General features: G+C 36.7%; 1 protein-coding gene across 3 annotated transcripts; it reads right to left on the bottom strand.

Moving 5' to 3' along the window:
• Positions 1 to 1,647: 1,647 nt before the first annotated feature.
• LOC121416249 lies at positions 1,648 to 20,602 on the bottom strand. 3 transcript variants are annotated; one of them, XM_041609774.1, is made up of 8 exons: positions 20,501 to 20,602; positions 15,288 to 15,612; positions 14,452 to 14,508; positions 11,225 to 11,371; positions 10,436 to 10,558; positions 7,588 to 7,702; positions 6,152 to 6,352; positions 1,648 to 4,789 (listed from the first exon to the last, which is right to left on the bottom strand). In XM_041609774.1, exons 2-8 carry the CDS (start codon positions 15,594 to 15,596, stop codon positions 4,536 to 4,538), a joined length of 1,206 nt encoding a protein of 401 aa, XP_041465708.1. In that variant the 5' UTR covers positions 15,597 to 15,612; positions 20,501 to 20,602; the 3' UTR covers positions 1,648 to 4,535. The 3 variants fall into 3 exon arrangements, with proteins under 3 accessions (XP_041465708.1, XP_041465715.1, XP_041465701.1); XM_041609781.1 differs by having other exon boundaries at positions 1,648 to 4,786; positions 20,441 to 20,602; XM_041609767.1 differs by having other exon boundaries at positions 20,441 to 20,602.
• Between the last annotated feature and the right edge of the window lie 132 nt (positions 20,603 to 20,734).

Consider the following 20,734-nt stretch of genomic DNA (forward strand, 5'->3'; position numbering starts at 1 on the left):
CCAAAGTTCATTGACCCTAAATGACCTTTGACCTTGATCATGTGACCTGAAACTTGCACAAAATGTTCAGTGATGCTTGATTACTATTATGTCCAAGTTTCATGAATCAGATCCATAAACTTTCAAAGTTATGATGGGAATTCAACAGATATCCCCAATTCGGCCAAAGTTCATTGACCCTAAATGACCTTTGACCTTGGTCATGTGACGTGAAACTCATGCAGGATGTTCATTGATACTTGATTAACCTTATGTCCAAGTTTCATGAACTAGGTCCATATATTTTCTAAGTTATGATGACATTCCAAAAACTTAACCTCAGGTTAAGATTTCGATGTTGATTCCTCCAACATGGTCTAAGTTCATTGACCCTAAATGACCTTTGACCTTGGTCATGTGACATGAAACTCTAATAGGATGTTCAGTAATACTTGATTAACCTTATGGCCAAGTTTTATTAACTAGGTCCATATACTTTCTAAGTTATGATGTCATTTCAAAAACTTAACCTCAGGTTAAGATTTGATGTTGACGCCGCCGCCGTCGGAAAAGCGGCGCCTATAGTCTCACTTTGCTTCGCAGGTGAGACAACAAAACAAATGAAGCAATATGAATACATCAGACATATATTTTTTTTTCATAACTACCATAACCACACCAACTAGTGAACAAGCTCAATTTAAATGACAACTCCATCCCGGAAAACCATTTTAAAAAGATTTACAAACCAAAAATGCACGAAAAGGAAAAAAAATCAAATAATTTTTTAATACAGATTATAGAGAATTAATACCTTTAAATTTATGTTCCCTTTCCACATTATTTACCTTCATAATCAAAAGCATCATTGATTAGCAATGTGGCAAGATCCTTCTCCATAAACTACAAATAGAAATATATAACTATATAATTATATATAATTTCTATTGTACAGAATCTACATCATTTAATAAGTGTGCATGAGCACAAACCACAAAAATAAATACTACGTGAGAAATACACTTGAATTTTAAATCAGCCACATTGAATGGTAAACATCTCCTGTTGAGTAATACCTTTTTTATAAGCACCATTGATCCTACATGGCAAGAAGTACATGCACAAACAATAAAATATGCAGTGTAATATTTCTCTTAAAAATATTTGAAATCCGCAATACACAAACAATAACAATCTTATCTATAAAAGGGGAAGTTGTAAAAAATAGCTGAAAAAAAATATTGGTGAAGGCCTGAGGAAAATTCATTAAAGATCAAGTTGTCTGAATCTTTTTTTTTTTTTTTTACTTGTGATGACATATGTATATGAGCAGCTGCCTCATATGTCATGTAATATAAAATGCATAATTTTCAATTTTTCTAAGGTTCATGATGACTAAAAGACTTTCTTCTTTCAAGATTGGGTGTGAAATTATTTGTTTGTTGATATAATGAAGGTAAAATAAAACCCATTTTCATTTTTTTCAGAGAAAATTACATTTCATTGATTTTATAGAATTCATGATTCATGGGAAGCTGTTTGTATATGACGTTACCAAAAAAGATATGTTAATGACTTAAAATATTTCATGGATTTTCCTCAAATTTTCACCAATATTTATGACTTTTTTTCTGTTATTTTTACAATAAAATCTTTGTCAGGGAGGAATTCCTGTTTAATGCACAAATAAACACTAACATTGCAATTGTTTTTTTTTATATTACATAGGATAGTCTTGTTCTTTATACTAGTACTATCAATGTTACTTTGGGTTTATAGAAAACTAGTACTATATAACTGACTTGACAAGAGCTTCATGGATATAAATACTGGCATGTATCACATTTGAATGACTCATACAAGCCTCTGTGTGCCTTCCCGCACAAAGGCCGTTAGCGCGCACTGCACGTCGCCTTCCCGCACAAAGGCTGTTTTAGCGTGCAGTGAACAGTACGTGCTAATGGCCTTTGTGCTGGAAGGCAACGATGTATATAATCTATGATTATCATACACATACATGTATATAATCTGTTTTGTTTCCTTGTTACATAAACCACACAATATCATACTACAGTGATCAACATTGCTATTATACCCTGTAAATACATTATTGGTTCCATCTGCCTTGTGAAACTGTGCTCGCATGATGATGAGTGTACTAAAGTCTGTTTTATCCAACAGTTACCGTAGTAACAGTCAGACACATATACCTCGGAAGTAAAATTGTCACATCTGACAACATATAAAACAACAAAAGTTCATGAAACACTCCCCTAGGGGCATTTCATCAACAAAACAAGTTGTCAGATCTGACAACTGATTGATTTTGATGACCATTTTTTTATCTGACTGTTGCTACAGGATTATCAAATAAGGAAAAGGCTTTGTCAAATGAATAATCTTGCAAGTTCTTTTATAAAATGATCCTCGTTTTTTGGGGGGTTTCGAAAGAAGTTTGATAGCATAAACCACATTTCAAATAAATCAGATTGAATTCTAAAGAATTACAAATTGTTGAATAAAACAACAAGAACAACAATGTTAAAAAGCAATTAAAAATCTTACAGTTTATAAAAATGCTTTATCTCTTTTACCAAATGTTGCACTGAAACCTTAATCAATATGTATTGCACATAAAACCGTGTAAATTGACATGATTTTGTTACAAATTATCCTTTAGATTAAAGAATATATCTAAATACCATTACATTGAGAGAATACTGTTGAGAACCACATCTGTCATATTTCCTTTGGTATTTCTAGCATGAATACTTCTAAATAGATTTCTGGAATGATCATTAATTGAAAAGGGTAATAAATTCTTTCCTCAAATATAAACACGAAATACAATTTTGATTTTGATATTAAAGCTGATTAAATTGGAATGCAAGCACCTACATGTACGCTAGACTGAACAGTATGTCCACTGCATAGTGTACATCACATCTGTGCCCTGAAGCACAAAAAGGTATAATCAATCTACGATTACTTGTAACTCTTAATGTTGTACACAAAATGCCAAGAATTATGGTCAGGCGAGAGATTCTGTATCTGTCATGGATGAGGTATAAAGAATATGCCATTGATTCTGTAATTAAAAAAAAGTCCCCATTATGAACTGAAATCAAAAGGACTGGCCCTTTTTTATATGACGACAGAATTCTTTGCTATTGACAATAACCAATAGTTCCTGGATGTAGTTCATGTTGTGTACTGGTGTGACCCAGTAACTTCTGGTAGCTTGAAGGTAAAAATAGTATACAACGAGAGGGATAACAAGTAGCAGGTTTTACAATGATTCCTCCTCGAAATGTAAGAAGAGACGGAAAACGGTGAAAGCACAGATGCGACCAGCCTAGTCCCCTGGAGGGCCACTTACAATGACGAGTGGATACCATGCACGACCAAAAAAACATGTAAAAAGGATCTTTTTCAAGATAGGGCACGTTACGTACGAAACTTAATCAGGGTGTAAAAAACACTAAAATAATGAAAAAAAAGGTATCTATTTCGCTAGGTAAGCTACGTGTTTTGGGTCAAATTTGCAAGGGTATAGAAATCAAGACTAAAAGGATGTACTCTTTGCCCAGGAGTCAACACTACGACGTGTTTAGAGTACGATTTGTGCGAGTTGGGCTGTACTAAACCCAATATGATGTAGGTAAAACCGAGGACAGTGTTTGAAATATCGCTGCATGTACTTGCCAATTTTTGTATCGTTTTGTTTCCAATACTTGTTAAGGGTAGGGTTTCACACGCAAATACTTGATAAGGGGTGCATATTCAGAATATGAAAAATATGTGTTTAGGGTGCTTTTTGAGATCTCATGGTCGCGCATGGTATCCACTCGTAAATGGAAGTGACCCCCCCCCGGGCCTAGTCCTAGCTACAGTACGCGTAGAACGGAAGTTGTTGGGTCCTACATCACTATAAAACAAGAAGCAGGATTTATAGTTCAGTGCACAAAATGAATTGAAATTTCACACCATGTGCTACATCTGGGGCCTGTTGCAGAAAGAGTTGCTTTTAAACGCAAGTCAAACTACCAAGAACAAGTCCCGAATACGGGTGCTTCATTGACTGAAAATCAAATTATGCAAGATTTTTTTAGTTGTGTTCGATTGCAAGTCTTTCTGCAACAGGCCCCTGGGATCTTTTGGTTATTGTCCATATAGCAAGAATTACGACACATCTCACTTGAGGCAATCAGTATTCAATGTGTAATGTTCAATCTCATTCACAAAAATGGACCACAGAATCATCTTTCATTTTAATAGCTAGGAATGTATGCACAGAAGCACCGTTTGGTACCACCAGGTGCAATCTGGTGTAACCTTGGTGTTAGTTGAGTGTTGTGTAGGTTTTGAATGCTAAACTCATGGATTACAGAATCACCCGCAGGTTCAATAGCTATTGTGGTGGTGGGGATGGATGCATAGAGGTACCATTTGGTTGTGGTACAAGATGCAATATGGTGTAACCTTGGTGTCAAGTGTTTGTGGGTTTTTGAATGTAGAGTCTAAACATGCCTGGAAGGTACACTCTCAGTGACACCTTACACATTCTGAAACTCCCTGCTGGCTTGGTAAGGTGGTGGAAGGGACGAATACACAGAGGTTCCATAAGGATATGCCATGGTGCCTTCCGGTGTAAGCTCGGTGTCTGGTATAATGTAAGATGTGAATGGGGGTGGTGGTGACCTCTCGGTGTTGGTGTCATCCTGCTGCACCACAGAGTACGGAGGCAAGGCAACTCCCTCTTGTGAGAGGACTTCCCCATGGCCAACTGGATAAACAATGTCTCCAGCTGCAAAAAAAGAAAGAAAAAAGAAAGAAAAAAAAAGAAGGAAAATACATACATGGTTTATAAAGACAAAACAAGATTAGCAATGGAATATCTGATCGGTGCACGGGCTTCGGCACATTCTTCACAGACCAGCTTACTTCATTCATCATGGTGGCTCCAACAGGTGAAATTGCCAAGAAAGGTTCCAAGAAAGCAGTCAAGGGCCCCCGGCCCAGCAGTGGCAAGAGGTACAGGAAAAAACAAGAAGAAATTAAGTCCACACATAAAATGAAATCTAGAGGTCATCTTATATATATATATTTTTTTTAGCCAAGCCGGGCATAGCCGCATGGTAAGCCAAATTACCTCCTGGCTCTTGGGTTAAAATGGGATGTGCCGCCTGGCACAAATTTCTGGAAAATACAATAGAAATAAATTTTGCTTAATATGTACCAATTCATGTTTTATTTAGCTAGAAAAGTTGTGGCTTTTGCGCAGTGCAAATTCTCACCATCGATCTCAACTACAGATTCACCTCTTCACTGCAGATTTAAATACACATATTTATATGACACCTAGATAGATCCTTGTGATTTGATTGGTTGTTTGATATCGTTCATTCAGCCCATTTGCAATGACGTCATCAACCGTGCAATTTTGGATCCATTCATCGTGCAATTTTGGATCCTTACGATTTTGTCTATTGCACACGTGCACCAAGACTGCAGCTCATAGACACATCAATACGCATGTTGTAATGATATAACAATCAACAGACCGAACTGGCACTGCATGAGCATGTTTTGCATCGAAATTCATAAATTTCACATGAAAAAAAAATATCAATTTTCAGGTGTCATATAAACCAAATAATGAATGTTCTTTCATTTGTGCAATCGACAGATTACTTCATTCGGTGAAAGACAAAATAATGATCCATTCATCTTTCAGCTCATGAAGTATTCCGTCCATTGCACTCATAAACATTCATTATTTGTATGATATATATTTCTGTATTGCTTTGTACTATCTTAGATCTTTGTAAGTTGGTACCCACTTGTCATGGACAGGCACTGACGGAAGCCTTACTTTCACTTCTCTCTTCCCTGCTCTCGCAGAATTGCAGCTCATAATGAACGTATGTAATGAATTTTAAGATTTTTATATCATGTTATTGGCGATAATTTGCCGGTGATAATCGACGAACATTGAAATCAAATATCAACCAGTACTAATGAGTCCAATGAATGGAGAAAACAATACTTTTAATTCTCTACAAGAAAGAATTTTGGTTTTAAAAAAATCAAAGGGTTCCATTAAAAAAAAATGCACTCTTCTTGATCAATCGATTGCTTCTTTTACCATGCAAACAGCTAGGAAAAGTACCTGAGGGATATGGGGCCTGATGAGACATCCCTACAACAGGTGCAGTCGAAGGAAGAGTGTCCACGTTGGTATGCAGAGGCGGGTGGGTGGTTGGTTGGGCTTGGGCTGTGGCGTGGAAAGGCAGGCTGTGATCCTCTGGGTACGTCATGATGCTACCGGGAAGGGTCACAGGGTACACCGACGGTTGGTCGTACACATGCACTACAATGACATTGTGGTAGAGACAAAACCCAAGTTTGAAAACACTTCTTAAAGCCATGTCTTTATCAAGGTCAATATCAAGAGACAACAGATGGCTGCATAGGCTGACTCTGCAGGCAAAATTTTCTTTTTAAATTTTTTTAAAATTCATTTATTTATTCATTCATTCATTCATTCATTTTATTACTATAATTCTATTTATTTATTTTTTAAATTTCTTTTTGAGGGGGAGGGGCTACTTCCATGCACTACTGCATAATCTGGATCATTGGAACAGCTTTATTATTGCAGTACAGTGAATAGGGAATTTATTTCTGGGGCCCTTTTGGTGAGCAATTTTAGGGCAAAATTACCCCAAACCCTGTGTAAAGAACGAACAAACCAATCAATCTTGTCAAGATTTATCTCTTAACTGATAACATTACACCATCTTTGACAAATTTTGACTTTACTTGAGAAACCAGTAAATAATGAAATGAGGGGTCTTGCAGCTAAATTTTGCTCAAGTACTACACCTCAAATAGTCTGCAATTTTTAAATGACTAGAATTCATTAACATTTATTCTTAACAACCATCACCATGACTTTACTTCTTAATACAAATATTCAAAAAAATATTCAAAATGCCGATTGTTCTAAAATAAGGTTGCAGCCTTCATTTTTGGGTTATCATTCTTTTTAATCTATTTACTTATATATTCATTTATTTGTCTATCTTTAATATTATTATTTTATATCTATCAATTAATTCTAGTTTATCAAATTTATTCTATCATTTTTGGTATTCATAGATAATAATAATATAGGATATTTATATTGCGCACATTTCCACCTTGTTAGGTGCTCAAGGCGCTCCTATATTACCCGGCTAAGCTAGGCGTTCATAGCGCACACAGCTTCTTAAGGAATTACTTCCTACCGGTACCCATTTACCTCACCTGGGTCGAGTGCAGCACATCGTGGATCAGTTTCTTGCTGAAGGAAATTACGCCATGGCTGGGATTCGAACCCAGGACCCTCTGTTTCAAAGTCCGAAGACTAATCCACTGGGCCACAACGCTCCACAAATATTAAATAAATAGATATTTATTATTAATTTCAATATTTATCTTTCTATTACTTTATTCATCTAATTCTATCATCATCTTTTAATTCTCAATTATTATTTCTTAGTGGAAAGGGGTGGGGGGCTTTTCTTTCCATGGTAATCGGTAATCGGAATAAAAAAAACTTACATGGCAAGTTAGCATGATTTTGCTGCTGCTGTTGCTCATTGGTCATCAAGCTCGCATTCTGTCCAGAAGTGTAAATTGTCACCCGACCACCAGATGATGGGAAAAAATGCTGTACCTAATGGCAGAAAAGACTCGGTTACTTTACTGTTCAGGTAGAAGAGTTAAACTTTAACTCTTTGAACCGAAAAGCTGGAATACTGGCTTCATCATGAAGGCGCATATACCCGAAAAGCCGGTGTTCTTCGAGTCATGCGACTAGAAAAATATACTACCCTTCCAATGAGGCTTGTGCAATAATACATGGCGAGGTGTATGGTTTATGATCAGAAATAAGTCTGGAACGATTTCCATCAAAAAAAAAAACATAAGAAATTTAAAAAAAAATAAAAAATATAAGAGATCAGTCTTGGTAACAAAAATTTGTTTTCATTCATTGTTAGGAATGCTATGAAAAATATTTTCGCCAAAAATAGCATTCTAGGAGCGTTATTTAGTGAATCAGAGCAAAAAGTATGATTTCATGAATAAATTAGCATAATTAATTCAGGTGAGATCTTAAGGGGGGCCATAATGCCCCCCCCTTTCCCCCGGAATGACAAGAATCAAAATACCCGGGAAGATTTAGGGTTAAAGCAGTATGATGCTTTTGTACCAGCCAAGTATTCTCTAGACTTCTAGCAACCTTTTCATCGGGTGGTAAAACCTTGTATAGATCTCGAAACTTAATAAATAAATCATTCTAAATTATAGACCATTTTAAGAAATAATTGTAGCAACTGTGTATGAAGACAGTTAACCTATTTCTGTAGACAATTCTTCCTCGGCAAAAGAAGGTTGCCATTTACGCATGGGTGTCAATCACAGGGGGGGGGGGATGGGGGGATATATCCCCCCAATATTTCAAGTGGGGGGATGGCCTATATTATCATCCCCCCAATAATTTAGGGTAGAAAAATTATAATAATGATGATGAAAAAATGAAAAGTTTGATCATGATGATTATAGTGATGATTATAGTATGCCATCAATCAGTTTGTTTCCCTCGCAATTCGTGTATATTATTATTAAATAAAAACATTCTTTTCCAAGACTTTTAAACAGATGGGTGGAGGTTCAAGATGAAAAAGAATGAAATGTTTATGTATATGATATTTTTCAACACATGATATAAAAGGACCCTGACGAAAAACAACTTTTGATGATAGGGTGTTCCATCCCACCAGTGGTGAATAAATAAATTGTAATAAATCAATTAATTCAAAAGGGTGGAAAATAAACGGGAGTAAAAGGGTGGCAAGATAAATGGGGAAAACCCCATGGATGTAAATCCCAGAGGGATAGATCTTTAAAAAGTACCGTTTACTTTTCTCAGATTTACTCCTCCCCACATCCAAGTGAATGATGTTTGTCCCATTTAATCTACAACCCTTTTGAATATCACTTCATTTTTGTTATGTAAAATAAGTAAATCGCCAGGCATCGCTGTCATAAAAAGTTATTGTAACCAAATTCCAATGCGCAAAATTAACAAGCTACCAAGAATTTCTCTTTGCACATATCTAACAAAACGCGCTGGTCATAAAACATGTAAAAGCTCTTGAGCAAATTATTGATTATATCGCGGACATATCTGAGGCTAAAAATGGATGCAACGCGCAAAAAGTATTCCAAAATAACAAACTTCTTTCAAGCAACCCCAAGCAAGAAAGCAGAAAAAGAAATGAGAAAGAAATCTGAAAGTCCGGTGCAAGATCCCTTTGTACATGGTCCAGACAATTTTTTGCCATTTTTTCTTTCATGTGAATTCAGAATAGGCTTACTTGTAACACAAATTGAAGTTTAAAAAAAGTACACTACACTGCAACAATGAAGGAATTTCAAAGAACACCACGCATATCAACCACTCCCAAATGTCCTAACTTGTGATTTTAGTAGGGGTAATGTTGAAAGATCCCCATCCACAAGAACATTTGTGTCAATCACCCTCCCCAACCAAGAATACCGATTGACACATATGCATTTGCGTGATAACTCTGAAATAGAATGGTATACTTAGCAGTCCTGAAATTTTGTATAATTAGAAAAAAGTGAGATACAAGATGTCAAAAGCTGATCAATGTCTTATCACAGTCACACTAATGAAACAAGGTAAAAATATGATTTTTTTTTAAATATCTGGGGGCTACTTTTCACAACCTACTGCCTAAATCTGCATCATTGGGTGATTTCAAGTCCGGTGTTGGCCTTGGTGTTAAAATTTGGACTGCTTCCCCTTGCTCCAAAACTTATTCATAGTTTGGAAAACTGATTCAGATTACATTACTGACATCTCAACAACTAGTGAGTGACTTTACGGGACCATCTTGATTTTATGTTTAGCGTTATAATCGTGTAAAGATTGACCCAACACCAACACCAAAAGGTCAAACTGAACGTGAAATCATCCATTGTATAAGATTGAACATTATAATATAAAATATAGTAATAATATATTTACCCAGGGAAGCCACTTCAGTTCTGAAAACTGTTCTCCCAACAGGCCCTACTATTATTATTACCCCAGCTTTAGCTGGGCTGCCTAGGCGCTCAAGCATTCTTCCTATCGGGTATCCATTCACCTCGTCTGGGTTGAGTGCAGCACAATGTGGATAAATTTCTTGCTGAAGGAAATTATGCCATGGTTGGGATTCCAGTGAATTCCTGTGAATGAGGATTTTCAGGGGCTCGTTTGGGCATGGGGGGGGGGGGGGGGCAAAATCGCACCAAGCCCCTATTTAAAACCGACTCCACTAACCAATAGTCAGTAATCGATTTGATGTGAAAGTGGCATTACAGTGAAGAGACTTACCACAGTTTGTGTGGACACGGAGGCCTGCGTACGTCGACAGGAGACAGAAATAGACATGATGGAGATGATGCACTCTATCAGACCAACAATCGCAACGAGAACATCCACTGAGATCCTACCAGCCTGGATACATGAATGATTGAAACATGGCAATATTATATGCAAATTATACCAACCACTAAACCTTGTTCAACAAATCGAAAGTCCTCAACTACTTAATGTTCCTACATGTAACCCACAAAACAACATTCTGAGCAGCTATATTGATTTTATGCAAATTAATTCAAAGTGGACAAGGTGATAGATTTCCCAATCATAAATTAACATTTACAGTGTATTTACATTCTCAATAAAAACATGAACATACATAAGTAATACATTGTCACAACATACAGAAAAACATATTTATGAGAATGAGGGGCCAACAAAAAAGAGCATATAGCCTTATCAACCGACAATCGCGACAAGAACAAAGTTGAATATTACAGACTTGTTCATGTAAACCAGGAAAGCTTTATACTAAACATCTTCTTTTAGAAAATTACAATGAAGTATCCAACCCAACTGAAAGAAATGGAAAGGTCTTTCGTCAAAAATTGTTCTAGAACTAATGGTGATGTCTTCTAGAGCGCACACACCGTCCAGTCGCTCATGGCGCTAGCGCAGCTACAGTTGCTTTGGATATATATGTACATGTATGTATACACATAAACAACTACAAATAAAAATGTAAACAAAGTCAACAAAGAGCTCTAACTGGGAGATGTAAACATCGTCCACTACACTCACCTGTCCGTTGCAAACAGTAGTGCAGTAGGCAGCATTACAGGTATGTCTGCAGAATGCGTACTCCGTACTAGCAGCGACCAGCATCGCAATCAACATCACAAAGGCCACTATGGATGACATCACCGACATCACCATGAACGAGACCACCTTCAAGAAAACAAATGAAACAATATGGTGTGATAGACCAGTTCGTAATTACTTCATGGACAATTTTGGTCAAATGACCTTTCATTTCTTTCATTATGATAGGCAGATTTCAAAGCAAGATATTACGTAAGCTTGCCTTACATAGCAGGATGAAGAAATTGAATAGACCAGGTGACTAGAATAGCACACAAATGAACACTTAATGAAGGCATTTGTTGCATAACTTCTTTGAATGCATATCTTAGCATGTTGCACAATGTACTTTGCAAACTGTGAAATACCAGTCGTTCGTGGAAGTATTGTCGTTTTTTGTGGATGTAAATGAAAACGACAATTCAAAAGAATATATGAATAATCAAGACATCAAAGTTGGTGCTTATCTCATTAGATTTTAAAACGCCATGTCACTTTAGTACAAATGACCTTCTTCTGATCATGCGTAGAATCTTTTGATCATGCGCAGAAAGGAACTACGAACTGGCTTATTATGTGATGGGTTGGTCCGGTTAAATGTGTTTTTAACTTGCATTATGAAAAATACGAGACATTTGGCTTCCTCCTGCTCGTACGCACGGGCGTCCGTCGATATAACACATTATATTTTTATGAAAATATGCACCCTTTTTCTTAAAAGTTGATGGAGAGGGGGAAAAATTAATCGTCTCAAGTCGGGGTATTCAGTAATGAGTACAGGAGAAAGTATATTTCACTGATTTTCATGATTCATTCCATTTGATTAACTCATCTATTCGTGTTTTGGGGCTAATCTTTCCCTTGCGCATTGCTTTTTGGCAGAAGTTCTATGGAAAATGCACCTTTTTTCACACAAACTTTGAGACACTCTGTATTCATTCCCCCATTGCTCGAGAATGAACGGGCAGTTAACGACGGGGTGAAAGATTTATTGAAGAATGGAGTGTATATTTCACGAAAATGAAAGCCATTACCCCATTGGATGTTAGATCAATACGTGTTTTTTAGATGAAGTTAGTTGTCGAATAGGCTCTCCTGGCATTTGAGGTCTCTATCGGTGACGTCACTCAGGATCGTCATGCCTGAACCATCGGCCGGGCAGGGGTCGCAATGGTAGTATGATTTATGCATAATGCACTCGATATATACAATAATCTTGTCCTCCCGTTTAAATGAATGTGAAACTCATATAATTTTCATCAGAGCATTCAACAGGAGTACTGTAGTACACATTTCTTTGTTATAAGTGAATTAAAGTCCCTCCAGTGAGTTTGATCACCCCTATTTAGAAAATGTATCACCCCTAAGTTGTAACACAGTCAGCTGTTTGCACTCAGGGTCACTCCGTGACCTGTGTGTGCGTTCAAGAGTTGTACACGATTTTCTGTCTCATTTAGGCAGAAATCTTTCATAATGTTTTGTAGTACAGATATTAAATCCTTTCAATTCCCAAATTTTATATTATATCACTTAAATTAGCATTAAATGCTGTATTGTAGTTTTAATGAGACTTACTACAGGGTGGTTGTCTCCACAAATACTTAAGTTTTATACAACAACCCAAATCAAATTATATTGTATTTTATTATTGCCATGTATCTGTTTATTCCCTTGTTTTATCTTACATTTGCTTGCCTTTTCATTGTTGTACCTTGCTATTTCTCTATTCTGTACTTATTTTTTTTTATTTGAATTGAATTAAGAGAATGGAAGTCCATCTCTTGGTCAAATTGAGTTAACATGATAAACGGTTGCCTAGACATGAGCCTGTCTTGTGTGTAGGCCTATTTCATATCCTGGAATTCCACCAAGTGCCCAAAATTAAACTGAACAAAATCCTAATTGGACACACATGAAAAGTAATTTTGCTTTTCCTATTATATTTGAGAATAAATTATCATGGACTTAGAACATGCACTCAATTTGGTAATGAGAGAACACAGCAGATTGAAGAAGTTTTATGACACTGCTGGAAGGGTTATGAGGGATAGACCAAATTAAACACAAATCAATTCACACATACACTGTATTATCTTATTTAGGGATGATATACAGTTTCAACTCAATTATTATGTTCATTCATTCAATGATTGTTACCAAACAAAGTTACATACCAATATTTCATTTTTCATCCCCCACAATAAATGCACATATATATATATGTAATTGTCATTACAAAATTTTCTGTTTGATTCTCGACCGTTCCAACCCCGATAACCCATCTTGGCCAGGTAATCCCCTTGTCTCAATTCACCACCACGGGCCAGCTAAACGAGCGTTGAGCCAAGGACGAAATGATAAATAACAGCTGTGCTATTACGTAAGACTTGTCTGCCTGTAGAAGGATCTTCGGAATGAAATTATTGTAATCGATATTAATCACGTTTTCAAAGGCATATTACATTCAGACATCCAATACTAGTCCATTCTCAATTTCGAATGAAGAAAATCGACCTCGAAATAAGGAAAGTAAGCGGAATAAAAATTACGGTATGCTTAGCATGCAAGGACCGTGATGCATCCCATATAGTTTCCGTCCGTCCAGCAAGAAAATATGGGATGCATGCCGTTCACTCGCGCAATGATACAGTCTTAACGAAAGAAAGGAAGGAAGGAAGAGAGAGAGGGAGAGAGAAAGAAAGGAAGAAAAAAAGTTTCTATCAACGCGTGTATACATGGAACTCCATGCACTCACCAGAACTACACACATTGCAATCCATCGTGTGTGGCCCCCTGCTGTGACCGTTGATGCTGGGGTGTATTATCTTCGGACCGAGGTCAAGAAACAGGTGTTTCTATACTTAGATTTCATGCCTGAGGGCAATAGGGTTTGTTGTATTGGGAGAAGAGATTTGATGATAAGGGAAACTGGGGTATACTGCTCTTCAAAGCAAGATTTTCGTCATGTAGACCTATTGACATGCATTCATGAGCATATTTGGATAAATGATTATAAAAAAAACGTTTTGGTAATTAAAGAGGCAGATAGACACAGGTAGTGACAAAATGTATCTGTTGCCTCTGATAATTCACTCCTTCGTCCAAATTCTAAAAGCGTAGGCTACAATTTAAAGCCTTATCAATATACATTAACAGCGATCACTTACAGTGCATGTGTCATTTGGGCCTGCTGCAATGCCAAATATCCCAGCAACAAGGAAAAACTGTGGAAACAGAAAAATTGAAAAAGTAAAATGTTACCAGTTTAAGAACTGTGGAAAAGGAAAATGGAAGGGTACAAAATAACCAATTTTCGCACCCACTCACTAATATACCTGAATAATATACTGGTAAAAACATGTACAAAATTACATAATTATATTTCATTATCTATTTATTGCTGCAACCATGAAGTTGAAGGTTGGTATAGTCGTAACATATATTGAATTTAACTTTAAAATAGAAAGCTTTTTAAAGGTGCCCTCATTTAAAGTGGCCTTCAAATGTACCCCCTTCGATCCCCTCCCCCCCAAAAAAAAAGAGAGAAAAAAAAGAAAACTGAATTTGATGCCTAGATTTGTTGCACAACAGACACCGAAGCTTAATATATTTACAATGAAAGAACTGAAAACTATAAAATATGTCAAGTACCAAGTAGAACACAATTATGACTTGAAGAAAAATCATTTCCCAGCACATCAGTCTACTACTTCAACACATTTACACTCTTCCCACCAGAAATCATACATTACTTTAATAATGAATGAATGAACTACCGGACTACTGAAGTGGGAGGGCCCACTTTTCCAAAAGAAAAATGTTACAGCTCCCCCCCAAAAAAAAAACAAATCATCATACGACTCATACTGTTCCCCCACCTTATGCCAAGGAGGGGACAAATTTTATTTAGTTTCCTATCGTCTTTTTCAAAAATTGTACACATTATTCTCAAGCTCCCCCCCCAACAAAAAATAATTTGCCAATGCATGGCCCGGCCACTTACCGCTAATCCTGACCAGAGCGGGGAACCCAACCAGGCCACTTGGCACCTCAAGATGAGCGTCACGATGCCCAAGAGGATGCAGAGGGCAGCACACGCAATGTGGGACCATCCCAGCTTCCTGGCAAAGGCTGCATTGTAGAGCGTCGAAGGAGCGGAGCCACTGTTCGCCCTCACAGTCTGGACAGAGAGAGGCTGGGAGGCCGACGGGCCAAGTATGTTGATCGAGTGGGAATGGCAGAGGTTCTCACCTGCTTCGATGGACATGCTGAGGCGAGTGGTTCGGGATGTCCTGTTCAAGAGAAAATCCATGGTTGCGCCTTCCTTTCTGTAGCAAGAAAATGATGTATCATCTTATAGCTTATTATTATGAACTAGGTTTGACACACTCTTTATAAAGACTTTTTTACATTGAGAAAATTCAACTGTCATGGTTGTAAAGAATAAATTCAGATTCAGATTTATTTCCAACAGAACATAAAGAACATGCAAATTATTATCTTACATTTATAGGAAACATTTACAATATGAATAATTGTCATTTGAATTACATTCCATAACATCAATGAAGATTAACACAGGTATTTACATAATATGGTACATTTTGTAGACATAATTTATACATGTACATATGCACTGTAAATAGAAAAAAGGATCTGTGGAAATAGGAGATTCACTCAAAAGCATAGCTTTTATAATCAATCTTCCTAAGGAGAGAGGAGGGAGGGAGAGAGAGAGACGCAATAGTTGCTATTTGCCTAAAGAGACTTGCTGGTAACAGATAAAAAGAACAAGATAACACACACAACAAGACAAAATTATAAGAATTATAACAAAATGAAATATAAAACAAAAACGAGACGACAATGTGGATATATAAACATGAGATACTGATGAAGACAAATAAAAAAAAGTTGTGGTCTTAGGGGAAACTGAGGCAAGAAAATTAGTTTTGAAGTCCTCTGTAGAATGGCCCAGCCCCATAGCAAGGCATCAGATGGATCATTAAAGTTGTCTATTGACATGCCAAAAATTATGCACTAACATTATATTTCGAGAGAATATAAGCAAAATTACCCAAAGGCTACATGTACATGCCCCGCGCGAAATTCGCCATTGGATTAGGAGGTAAATTCATTGGTATGGGGTAGTGCAAACCGGCTTCAAATCACCAATTTTGAGATGTTTACAAGAAAGGGGAAGGAGTGAGTCTGTGTTCGATAGTAAGTTTAGTCACTATAGAGTATGCTTTTTTTACCAAAAAGTGACAGTTTGTCACTAGTTTTTGAAAGCAAGTATTTGTTACCCTTGCCAATGGTTCGGGTAGGTGTACCTACAGCATTGGCGGCGGAAGCCAAAAATGTTAGGAGGGGACAACCAAAAAAGAAAAAAAAAAAAAAAAAGGTCATCAACAACAAATTTAGGGGGGGGACCGTCCCCCCTCCTCAAATTTAGGGGGGGACACGTCCCCCGTCCCCCCGCTTCCGCCGCCTATGACCTACAGTGTTGCATACATTTGATATTACAGTATATAGATTCGACTGAAATAAATATAAAGTTACTGATTAGCAACATTTCATTTGATAATACCGTAATGTAATTTTGTCCTGAATTATAATTCAAACTTTTAATACGTGTTAGCATTATTTTCATCAATGCATTAATATTTCCCCCAAATTGGGAGTTCAAGCTAATCTCTCTTGTAAATCCTTCATCACTTTGATTTATGTTCTCTCCGAACATATTTGATAAAACCTTGTATTGAGTAAAGAAGCTACATACACTGTATGAAAGAAAAATCATCAATACTAAAACCAGTCGTAATTGAACTACATGTATGATACAAGTACTTATAATTGCATTAATTCATAGCGATGTATAGAGAATCAGTTATTAATTTTACTTTCTAATATACACAAATATGCTAACAAACATCATGTTGAAATTCCATCACTTCATACAACTGGAAATATCTTTAAGTAAGTGAAAAATAGCATACATATTTTCTTCGAACATAAAAGTATGCATTATCACAAAATAGTACGAAAAGTGGTCTGACTTACCAGAGCCATCCAAATATCAGAAGTAAATTTAGAAGCAAAAGAAATATCAAACATGAACATGAAACATCAACAGAATTAGAAATTGTCCTCTGTCCGAGCACAGTGCTAATGGTCTTCATTCTGCTCAGTCTTAACATGGTTAAGTTTATTGAAGTCATAAATGGTTGCAGTCTCTCTGCCATCTCCAAGTTCATATCAGTCTATATACATCGTCTTTGTCGTTACCGATGTCCGTTATGCCATTGCTGTGTTGTATCGTGTCTTTGTTGTTGTTTATGTTACTTTCCTTGTTGTTTATGTTACTATCCTTGTTCGTCCATCTGTTTCTTCCGTCTGCTTTTCCGCCTTGACGGTACATCGACCTGTCCTTTCCATGATCACTGTCTGATTCGGCGTCATTGAGGGTATCCATTGCCCTCAATTTTCATCCTTTTTGTCCTGCTCCTTAGAATAAAACTTCAATGCCAAACTTGATTCGGGAAGAGGTAGAGGCAGTTGGTATAATATTAGGAGTCTTCGAAGCAATCCTCCATCTCTTGTCATGTATGTATGACATGATCACCAGTATTATCTATGCAGTTATTTACTAATTGCTGGTTGAAATATGGGTTCTCCACCATGTTGTCTTGGGGGTTGGATCTAATGCTCCTTTACTTTCAACTAGACTTAAATAAGACAAATGGATGCAGGATGTACAGTTTATATATATACATTTATTAATCAAAGGTAAATGATAGTTTTGGTAATGATATCAAAATGAGTTCGTACAGAATCCAATGAAATGACCACCAAAGTGTCTGTTTGTATAAATAAAACGTATGTGCCAAAGGATTCTGGAAGAAATTGTGTAATTGCCGAGAAATCAGCAAATAAGCACAGGATTCGGATAGAGCGTCGGGCCCGACATTCAAAGCAATAATTATACACTGTCCCACGTGCGCTTATCTGTGTTGGGGATCTTCAGTCTGAACATTTTTAGGCCTAGATTTCTAGATTTCACAAAGTTTTACAGACTTTCTCATGAAATCAGTGTTTACTGCAACTACTGGAATTTCTCTTTAAAGATGATTACTTGATGATGACAATGATAACAAATAATACAGGAACATGAGTTAAGTCTGATGGTGACTATACTCTGAAGATGAAGATAATATAAATGCTGCAAACTAATGTAGTATACTTTTCTGTAGCTCTAAGCTCCAACCTCTAATCTATCTGTATGCTGGAACAATCTCTAAAGTAATATGCTTTGGTTCAGAAGTGAACCCCTTTTATATTGGTCTAGTCCAGACTCTTTACAACCAAACAGGTGTTGGTCAACCCATGGACTAGGTCCATGGTCAACCTTGGACGCTTGACCAAAACAATCTGTACATCATAAATTTACTCTGAATTGGGGAGTTGACCTGCCATTTAGGGAGAACATGAAATGTAGTGAAGAAGAAACCCATAAAAAATGTGTGCGTCAGAAGTTTAGCTGGAAGAATGAGTAATACTTTCATAAGAAAGGTTGGAGTTGGTAAACATATGATTTCTTGTTATACTTCCTGTAGAAGTATGGATGAAGTATTGATTATGAATTGATATATTATTGAATATGTGAGATAGGTCTTATCATCACATAACAATAACAATGTTATTCTATAACATCATCATGCCATGGACATGGATCACGTTAAAACGTTATGCCCATCTACAACATGTATGCGATCCGAATTTCAAATTAATTGTAATAAAATTTGATATGGATATTCAAACTAAAAAAATATTATGGATCAGAGTTCAGAATAGTGGTAGGACTACTGAAATCGAAATTCAGTCTAGTAACAAAAACAAATTCAATTCAAAATTGTAATGTAACATGAATGTAATGACATCATTGTCGGCTGCAACTTGAAGCCAATTTGGACTGTCTTTACTTTGTCTTTAGTCTAGACTTTACTCCAACCACAACTTAAGGCTTGTCACAAAGTAAAAATAATATGATTTTACTTTTCCTAAATAACTTGTTAGTAACTATATCAATCATGTGTATGCCTGCACACTCTTTTTAAATGAGATGGAGTAACAGCAAACAAAATCCTTTGAACAAGCTTCGAAGCCGCCAGCAGAAAGTATGTCAGGCATGCACTTTGCTCAACATCTCTTGCAATTGTGTAGACAAATGATTCCCGCATGACTCCACAGCTATAGCTACAGGGAAATATGCTATTGTGATGCAAAAATAAACTATGTCCTGAAATATGACTCAAATTTCCTCGACTGGGCATGTGCAGGCACTCATCTGGCATATACAATAATGAATAGCAATACTCCATCGACCACATTTGACATTTTCATTTGCCGCAAATGACCAGAGAAGTGTCAAAATCTGGTTTCAGTAAAGGTCTAATTCTTACTTTTTCCACTAATTACAATGTACATGTAGGCCTAAAGAGGTAAATTGATATAATCTGGGCAAATATCTCAGTGTAATAATAGTGCTTGGTTATTGATGTCCTGTCATGCGTACAAATTTCTGTTTGTTTATTGATATAAGATGGAAATTTGATCCAAATGTATATTCGCAAGATTTCACTCCTCGGATTTCTTCACTGAAACTGGCGGCTTCGAAGGCGGACATCAAAAAGGTCTTAACTGCCGTTCTTTCTTTCGTGCTTCTATATACTTAGAAATGAACAGCTGCTTGAATAAATTTGTTGCCTGTGGCTGTGTTGGAACTCCAATCATAGAAACTTCTTGCTCTAACTTAAATTTAAAAAAATACTTCTTGCCTTGGTCTTGGAACTTTCTGGAATACAAAATGCGATTTCTTGAAATATTGCACGGCACCGGATCGCATAGTGTGTGAGACTCGACGGCCGGGCTTTAACGTTTATAGGCGTTTGTTATGACATTGACAGAGTGCAGTTGACCGTTGCTGACTTCATAAGATATTGAACTACCGTTCCATAAATGCATGCACAGCGCAGCGTGCATCGTATCATTCCCTTCGCTGCAACAACGCAAGCCGAGCGAGGCACGAAGTGCGAAGATTAAAATTTAGAAAAGAAAAAATGTATAAATGAATTAATCATGATTATGAAGTCATACCACTACATGACTTGAAATCTGCCCCCTAATTGCTGGTGAGGTACCCAAATAGAAATCTACCATCTGCTACTTGGGTCGTCTTAATTCGTAGTATAATTCCTTAATTTGAAGGGAAAATGGCAGTGTGGGACTGCGACTTCTCTCGCTGATGATGATGCTAAATCCGCTAGGCCTATTTTTTTTTCTGATGTAAAGAACTTGCGAATCGAGATATCTTTCTCTCAATCTTCGTGTAGTAATCTCATGCATATACTACGTAGGACCGTACCAGTGGCCTAGCTTTAGTGTATAGAT

This window comes from Lytechinus variegatus, chromosome 1, assembly GCF_018143015.1.
Source record: "Lytechinus variegatus isolate NC3 chromosome 1, Lvar_3.0, whole genome shotgun sequence".
Classification (NCBI taxonomy): domain Eukaryota; kingdom Metazoa; phylum Echinodermata; class Echinoidea; order Temnopleuroida; family Toxopneustidae; genus Lytechinus; species Lytechinus variegatus.

Excerpts from the sequence above, each read along its gene's own strand:
- LOC121416249 (XM_041609774.1), bottom strand. The coding sequence starts at position 15,596 with ATGGATTTTCTCTTGAACAGGACATCCCGAACCACTCGCCTCAGCATG. Across the intron at positions 7,703-10,435 it reads CCGTGTCCACACAAACTGTG|GTACAGCATTTTTTCCCATC; the intron begins GTAAGTCTCTTC and ends TTCTGCCATTAG. Across the intron at positions 4,790-6,151 it reads TCAGGCCCCATATCCCTCAG|CAGCTGGAGACATTGTTTAT; the intron begins GTACTTTTCCTA and ends TTTCTTTTTTTG.